This window comes from Athene noctua, chromosome Z (genome assembly GCF_965140245.1).
Source record: "Athene noctua chromosome Z, bAthNoc1.hap1.1, whole genome shotgun sequence".
In the NCBI taxonomy this organism is placed as follows: Eukaryota; Metazoa; Chordata; class Aves; order Strigiformes; family Strigidae; genus Athene; species Athene noctua.
Window position 1 is genome coordinate 42,980,664 of NC_134077.1, and position 9,041 is coordinate 42,989,704.

The window sequence follows — 9,041 nt, forward strand, 5'->3', positions numbered from 1 at the left end:
GTCCCTCATGTGTTGCGTGATGGTGTTTAGGATGAGCTGCTCCATCAGCTTCCCGGGCACCAAAGTCAAGCTGACAGGCCTGTAATTTCCCAGATCATCCTTCCGACCCTTCTTATAGATGGGCGTCACACTGGCCAATTTCCAATCAGTCAGGACCTCCCCGGTCAGCCAGGACTGCTGGTAAATGATAGAAAGTGGCCTGGTGAGCACCCCAGCCGGCTCCTTCAGCACCCTCGGGTGTATCCCATCTGGTCCCACAGACTGGTGTGTGTCTGTGTGATGTAGCAGGTCACTGACTGTCTCCTCCTGGATTGCAGAGGGTCATTCTCCCAGCCTCAGTCTTCTGGCTGAGGAGGCTGGATTCCCTCAGTACAACTAATCTTGTTTTCATACAATAGCATCCATTTGTCTAAAATATTATTGAAATTTTATGAACAGTTATTCTGAACTGCAGTTGCCAAAAACCAACCAGAAAGAAGCTTCAGGTCACTTTGAATTAGGATTTAGTATTTCACCATCCAGACTATTCAGATAAGCGACTTCCTATATTTCCAAATCTAAAACCAGATTCAGACTTGGTAATTCATGTGCTACATTTACCATAAGACAAATGCTGTTTACAACTACCATTTCCATTTGAATCTTTTCAATATCTAAGAATTAGGTACACCCTTCACAACTGTAGAAATCAGAGCTATTAGCTATACCTACCCATTATTCCTTCTGCTGAATTTCTTTACTAGAAAGCACCAACCACCATTTTAATTCATGAGTGGTAAGAGAATTTTGGCATGCATTCCTCTCCTCTTCCTGCACACCAAGGGTGAGTTATTTCCCACAGGTCAGCCAGTAAATCCTTAAAAATGTTACACTACACTATTAACTGGAGAATGGCCAGGGAAGGAAAAGAACAGAATACCCGTTTTGGTCTAGGAATAAACAAGCTACCACCCACAAACAAGCAAACACTTTAAAGTTAGTCCACACCTAACAAGACATTGGTCCAAGAATGAGCTATATTACCTTTGAAAGAAGAGAAGTATGAATCTTCTTCAGGATGTTATCCATTTCATTAAGTTTTGGTCCCACTAATGGGCTGTTTGGCCCTGTCATATGTCCAATGTGGTCCAACCCCAGGTAATGCAGTATTAGGAGATCCCAGTCTTCTCTCTTTAACACTCTATCCAAATGCCTGGTAACATTATCATCAACCTCAAAAATAAAAGCAGTTAAAAGGTAGAAATCATTTTCCTCTCATAAAAAGCATAGAAAAATTAGATCACACAACCCATGAAAATTCTGTAGAAGCCAATAAGAATTACAGCCACAGTCTTAACAAGGAAAAAAAAAAAAAAAACACAACAGATGGATTAGTTCAATGCCACACAGTCAAAAAATCTGTCTTACAAAACAGATTTTTCACCCCATTTCACTATTTTAGGGAATTATCAGATTACGGACAAACAGAGAAAATGGATTTTCATGCTTCCATAGATAAGCTTAAAAACTGTTTCAAGAAATTTTCAGTCACTTTCATCTTTTACTCTCCTGATGTATCGCTTCACAACAAGTAGGTACAGGGAAAAGTCTCTGGCGCCTGGAAGCACAGTGGAAAAAATTCACTCATGCTCTTTCAACTCAATTCTTGCCACCATGCAAACAGAAGACTGTACTGGCTGTGAGAAAAAGAACTGATGACATAGCAAGAAAGAAAAATTATTTGAAAAGTTCTATTTGGAGCCTAGCTCACATGTTCTCCTGCTTAGGTTGACAACCTCTATTTAGTTGCATATATATCTCTCCCTGGATATTAAAAATCTTTAAAAAATTTAACATGCAACACCGCTTTGTTGACTCTGGATATAACTAACTAAAAAACTGTAAAAAACTTTCTGTTCAATGGACTATATTCAGAAAGCGTAATGACTGCATAAAGAGCCTGAGAGCCATATAATCACAGGACCAGCAGCATGTTTGCATTTTTCCACTCCGTGTAGAAGATTCAGTAAGTCTTATTAGAGTAACCAATTAAAAGTGCCTTCCAATTCACTTTAGACCTATCTAACTGCCTTAAACATGATAATTCTTACATCAGTAGCAACACGTTGTCGCGGATGAAAGTACTGACACGGTAATGATTTAGAAAAATAATCTAGATTTATTAATAACTAACAACTATTTGTCAATAAAAAATAACTCAGAAAGAAAAGCAACTTATTCAGGTTCTAAAATGTCAATATTCACTCTAACTTATTTAACAGTACCTTAATTTACACACATATGTACATGCGCATACACAAACCAGACATATACATACAGAAACAAAGGGGTTTGGATCCGGTAAAATGAACACAAAAGGGACAAACACACAGAAACAAAGGTAAGGGTACGTACCCACACACACACCCCGATAAACAGGTGAAATAGAAGCTAGCTCAAAGAAAATTTCCCTCTCGAGTTTAGAGTAAATACTCACAATGCCTTGGCATTCCTCAACGGGCGATAATTGAGACTCCAGCGGATGGACTTCGCCCTGGCCTTCCGTCTGGAGCAGACGACACCTGAGAGGCGTCCCAGCTCAGGGGAGATGCTGGTCACAGGCCCGCTGCGATCCAGGAGAGCTCAAAGGGTCTCTCTGGTGGTCGCAGTTCATAGGATCCAAGATAATTGACTTTTGTCAAATACTATCTGGTGCCTTCGGGCAGTTGCACAAGAATTTGAATAACACGCAACCCTGTTATTGTTCCATCTGATCACATCCCAGGCATAGGTATGTCAGGCCATCAGGAGATGATGGGCCATTATAACCTTTTCCAAGCAACTGGGAGGGGCAGGAGCCAGGCTCCTCAAGGTTATCAGTCCTTATCTCCACAGATTGGTGTATGGCTTGGGGGAATGTGGATGGAATCACACCTGGCACCAAGCAGCCCAACAAGGAAGGCAGGGAGGGGTAAGAATTGCACCACCACACAGGTCAATGGCCTGAGGTTGTACAAATCATAAAGGTTCAAAATATGAACTAAAATTGCCAAATCATTTACTCTTTTAGAGTGCCCAGAATAAGATTTTTCACAATTTGTTTCATTTACTTTCTACGTTCCCTCTTTGATAACATACTGAAACACCACTCATATTGCAACTACAAAAGCAATACAATACTACAGAAAGTATGCCTCTAAGAGACCAAGATTATTTATTAGCAGGCCTTTTCTAGATGGCACATACAAATATAAATGTGATAGCAAACTGGAAACATGAATGCTGGAATTTTTCAACAAAGCAAGTCTACTTCCTATGACAGCAAGTTTTGTGACATTAACTTATATTTAGGAAAGTTATACAGAAACACCCTTTTTGTTACTGTATCATCCAAACACTTCCCACAGCATATGCATGATGGACTGAAGTGCTTAGCTCCACACAGCCAATACTGAAAATACAAATAAATCGAATTTTTATTTAATTGCCAGGTTCATACTTCAGAACAAGGACAGTTTTACTCATTCATTCTGAGAAGTTACCGCTATGTATTTGTACTAATATAATTTAACTTGCAATTATGAAAAGCCTCTCACCTCTGTAAAGTCTGACACAAAAAAGGATGTTGTTCCATCATATTCCATGAAATGTTGTGGAAACAATTTAACCCAAGTATCATCACCGTAAAAGATTATTCTTTTCCCCGCTGTTTTTGCCTGCCATATCAGATTGTCATCCAACAGAGCTGGAGAATTCAGGTTCACAATAACATCAATGAAACCAGGTATGCTACCCGTCATCAAAGCCTACATAGAACAAGAAAAGAGACATACTAACAGAAACCAAAGAGTTTCCAGTTCTCAGAAGACAAAATTAGAGTAAGAGGAAGCAATGAAGACAGTATTAGTGTAAGAACCAGCAATAAATGCAGAGAAATTACATTTTCAATAAAGAAACATAATAAAGTAAAAGAACATAAGCTGCCATGTCACCTCACCTGCTGCAACACAGTGCTGGCTGATGTCAGAGATAATAATTGCTTTACAGAAAGGTGAAAATAATATTTTCTTAATTAGTAGACAGCAAAACAACTTTGTATGCCAGTTAAAATTTGCTTCATTTACTGGTCATTAAATCACCAAAAAGACAGTTTAGAAGGCCTAAGTAAACTGACTTAACACAACAATAGCAATGGTAAACATTCAAAACAGTCACTAAGAATCTGCTGAAAAATGCAATTAAGTCCACCTATCAAGAGTTACCAGATTCTCTCTTACTGGCCTTCTAGCTGACCTACCAAAGCTCACTACCTCAACTTCTTCAATGCAAGAAATGTCACTCAGATGCATCACTGAGAAGACTGGATGATCAATTATTTTGATGACACAACCACAAACCATATTATAGTTACCAGGAACTTGAGACAATTTTCTTTTTAAGCTCTGCAAAAACATCCCTATGACAAAAGAAATTTACACTAAACTGGACTTCCTATCAGAAGTCACAAGAACACAGAGTGGTCTTGGATAGAAGACAGCTGGAAACTTGGACAACTGAGAAGATACTGCCTTCCCATGATTACAAACAAAAAGATTATGTCAATTATTTGAGCCTGCATTAGGGCCTTAACTGCCCATAACTGATTCTCACATACCTACCCATCACATAGATGCCAAATAAAGGAACAAAACAAGACAAAGTGACCTAAGTGGAAGCTGCCACTTCTTAGCTCTCTACTTTGCTTCAATCACTGACCTGACCTTTCCCACAGACAGCACCTCTGGGCCATGGTAAATCAGGTCTTGATCACATGCACTACTACAGCAAAGCAAGTTTCAGCCAAAAATTGCAGTAACACAGCAAACCTGCCCTTTATGCCAACTCTGAACATATGTAACAACTCAGCCTCCAAAGCTTTCTTAAAGGAAACAACGTAAGTTGAAAAAAACCACTTACCTTAATTCGAGGCATAGTCACAGTGGGTGGCTTTGCTTCAGCAATGAAACTATAGGATGTCCCTTTTTCAACAAGCTGTGTAGTATATGGCATGAACTGTTTACCTTTGGATCCAAAGACAAAGTCATCTCTCAAAGCATCTATCAGCACAATGACAACTTTTTTGAAAAGTGGTGGTGGAATTTTAGTCCAGTTAGAAACCATTCCTAAACAACAACAACAAAAAAAAGGGTATATAAAAGTCATCAACAAATTTTAACAATGGCTAGACAAAAGTTAAAGGACAACTTCACCACAGAAATAAGTGCTTCCAACTTCTTTATTAACTTTACATTCAGACATGAGAAGCTGCAAACAATAGCATACATGAGAAGTAGCCAGAGTAAGCTGTGTTTTCAGACCATCGAGCACAGCAATGTCAGAGAGCAACAACAAAAAATCCAATACAGTGCCTAGGAAGGAAAACAAAATGTGAATGGAACGCATGATGTGAAATTGGGAGAATGAAGGAAAAGCTACAAAACAGAGAATGTTCAAACAAATAAGAAAGGATTGCTGCTACCTTCTCTCTGATTAATTTAGTAAAGCTGAACTACGTATATTCCACAGACAACTTTTGTTAGAAAAAAGATGTAGCATTCACCTATGCTAATACCCAGTTTTCGACATCAGAACATATCTCAAATAATGCTTCTCAACCAAATCTCACCATAAAAGAACAGGAAAATTACAAAGAAATAGGCAGTTTCACTGAAATTTGGAGGGAAAAGATTTGTGCACACTTGCACCCTTCAAGGTGTATGCCACAATAGTTCAGTGATAGCAGCTTCTGGGCCAAAATCCAGTTCTAGAATCCCCTGACCATGCTATGTGGACGAGCACAGAAAAATGCTGCTGTGACTCAGGTAGTGGGCAGTGTCATGCCTTCAACCCACCTCCTTCTCTTGTATGGGCTTAATGCTGGCTTCGGCAACTATTTATTTGCATTCAGCTTGGTCCATAAGGTGACATTTAGCTTTTACAGCAGCAGGTTTTGGCCCAACCTCTACAGATCCCATATCTCTACCAGGAAAAGACACAGAAGGACAAAATGAAAGCAGACTGGATCATACCCACAAATCTCTACTCAGACAACATTGTGGTGAAACAGCTTCTCAGTACATGCATGAAATAAAGTTAGGATTTTCACATTCCGTTAGAATAAAATGTGTTTCTGAATAAGTGGTTGACAATTTGGAAAGGTCACAGATAATGTCATGTCTAACAAGAGAACCTTAAAAAAACCCCTTAGAAACTGTATTTTTGGGTATACAGATAAGCATCAATAAATTGACAGTCACAGACTCATAGTGATTTTTTCCAGATAAGGAAACCAGGGAGAGGGGCACAGCAGGAAGAAGAAGGAAACACAAAATGCTAACTTCCAGCAACCCTGATTAAAATGATAATGTTGTTTTTCCAGGACTTTAATTATCTATTTATCAGGCATGCTTTGGCTCTCAATGAAAAACAAGAAGGCACAGCTGCATGTACTGTACTGTTAGTTAAATCTTTCTCATAATTCACTCCTATCCACTTGCTTAGGGAAACAAAATCTGCTGGACACCGAAAATTTTCAGATCGCAAACACATATATGCTACTCACAACTCCTTCCTACTGTGTTATTCATCAGTATATCAAAGTATTAAGAAGTGCAAATGAAATAGGAGCTGATTAAAAGCCATCTGAAAATACTCATTAAGATAGCTAAAGCCACACATCGTGCAACTCCTTGAATGTGGCATGTTTATTTATCTTGACTATGGTTATTTAGAAAAGTTACTTAAGCAGTGAAGAAAACCACAAGTTCTACCAAAAACTAACTACAATGATGTGCTGTAAGGATTCACTACTATACAGTCATCCCACAGACAGGATGAATTCAATGGTAGTCAGGGCTCACAAAGTGAAACATTAAGGAAATACAGAAGCACTGAAGAAACATTCTTTTCTGAACAGATCTAAAGTAGGCTGAAAGCCTTCTGTGTGATGGTTTAATAAGCAGTCCTCTGTCTTCAGAGCTTATCATCCAGACAAAGAGATCACTCTGCAAGCAAACTGTAACCCAAGAATTACAGAAAGGAAGTATTTCACTGTCACTCCATTTTTGCCTATCTATACCTAGGATTACTAGTGATATGCGTAAATTTAAACTCTGTAAAGCCCTGTGGCACACATTTATACTATTCAAATCAAATCAGTCTTCTCAAAATCCAATTGTCTGACACTTCCCTCCCACCCAGTTTCACTCCATGTTAAGTCTCCTGCTAATAATCACATGGGAAGCAACACTTCACTCACAGCAGCCTATCAAGCATCTCTGACAGTTTTGGTAATCTCCACCTAAAAAGCATTTGGCAGCATTCACTCAGATCTGTTATTAGGTTTTTTTCAGTGTTCCTGCTTAACTGATAGCAGCACAGCATGAGCTAAATTATACAACCTTCTCACTATTTAAGACAGACTGTCCCAACATGCACAATGTCATATACTTTAGAAGAATTTATGACAACAAGCAGCTAAAGACCCAGTTTGGCAGTTACAGTCCTGTTCCACCAAGGTAACCGTAAGCAGGCATCCCAAGCAAGAGATCTGTATGAGTAAAACACTACTCTCAATTCAGCTGTCCACTGAACCTGAAGTTTCACCCCACAAGCTGCAAACACTGGTGAAGGACAGTCCCTCAAGTACACGTTCCTCTTCTTCATGTTCTTTTAATACAGCTTGTGACTGGACATATAAGACAGCTACGTATCAACACATCCTCTACAGACTCTTCATTAAAAAGATGCCTGAAAACTTTGGTTCTGCAATTTCAGCTAAGGAATACAGCAGGATCTGTAGAGACATAGTAACGGACAGCAAAATTGTGTATTTTGCAATCTGTCTACACTATGAAGGAAACTCGTATTACTAAAGTTATCTTCCTCACTAGTGAAGCGTTAAAGTCTCACTAAAGTGGCATTAAGACACTCACACACCACAGTGAGCATCACAGAAAAATGATTATCAAGCACAACACAACCAGTAAGCTAAAAGAGCAAGCACGTGAAGCGTTACAACTGAAATGGCATTCCTTAATGCAAAGAACTTACCATTAAAGACTATGAGTATGACGGCTGCATCAGAGAATAAAAAGTGGAGTAACACGACAGAAAAGCACACCCTCCAAAAATGTGACAGCTGATGCTTAAAGCTTTTTGCGACCGTGAGCAGAAACTGCTGGCAGAGATCAGTAACTACGTGCAAAATTAGTTAAGTTCTAAACTGTTTCGTAAGCAGGTCTGGAAACACGATGGCGCTACAGAAGTATGTCCTGCAGCACCGAGGCGCCTCACGGCAGAAGGCTCGCACCGGTTGCTCCTGTCTCTGTCATCTCACAACTCAACACACCCAACACAAGCCGACAGCAGCAGACGCGATGGTGAGCGGCAGGACACTCAGCCCCGCAGGGGCTGCGACGCCCAGTCCCTCACCCGGCCAGGCTCTGGCCGAAGAGACGGCGCCAGCGAGGCCGGGCAGGGGCGGAGCGTTACCGCGGCGACCGCTGCGGTTGCCCTAGTGACCAGAAGCCGCCTGTGATGGGCCGCGGAGCTGGAGGGTTGCCTCGACGACTAGGGGAGGGGCAGGTTGCTCTGGTTACCTGGGCCGGGCGGGGCCGGTTCGGCGGGAGGATCCCCGCGGGCCTCTCTGCGAGGCAGGGATCTGACGGGCACCGGGAAGAAGCCGCGAAGGAACAGCGCGACGCCCAGGGCCTCCACCAGGAGGCAGGCGGAAGCAAACACACCCGAGCGCAACCGCATCTTCCCGCACAGCGCCGGCCGCCGCCGGGCACCTCTCGCTCAGGACCTCCGGAGCAGCACCCGCGGCGCTCCGCCCCTCCCCCGCCGCCGACCAACCAGCGGCCACCGCACGTAGTACGTATCCATCGAGCCATGCTATTGGCGAACGGCCAGCCAACCCCTCCGCTAGAGGCGTGACCTCAACCCGGAAGTAGGCCCCCCTTCGCAGCTAGCGGAAGGGGCGTGGCTGCGCTTCCCAGCAGTCTCCTCTGCCGCAGGGCGCG

At 41.7% G+C, this 9,041-nt stretch overlaps 1 protein-coding gene across 11 annotated transcripts in view; it reads right to left on the reverse strand.

Annotated features, from left to right (window-relative positions):
* PIGG (phosphatidylinositol glycan anchor biosynthesis class G (EMM blood group)) overlaps positions 1–8,840 on the reverse strand; it is a 103,625-nt gene extending 94,785 nt beyond the window's left edge. For 10 of the 11 annotated variants that reach the window (XR_012635493.1, XR_012635492.1, XM_074931486.1 and 7 more), the window contains exons 1-4: positions 8,619–8,840; positions 4,936–5,141; positions 3,576–3,785; positions 1,024–1,212 (exon numbers count right to left, since the gene is read on the reverse strand). Coding sequence is in view for 9 of the 11 variants with exons in the window: in XM_074931486.1 (XP_074787587.1) it covers positions 1,024–1,212; positions 3,576–3,785; positions 4,936–5,141; positions 8,619–8,778 (765 nt within the window). In the remaining 2 variants the exon portion in view is untranslated. Of the gene's footprint in view, positions 1–1,023; positions 1,213–3,575; positions 3,786–4,928; positions 5,142–8,618 lie in introns of all 11 variants that reach the window. The other variant, XM_074931490.1, reaches the window with a different exon arrangement.
* Positions 8,841–9,041: the final 201 nt, after the last annotated feature.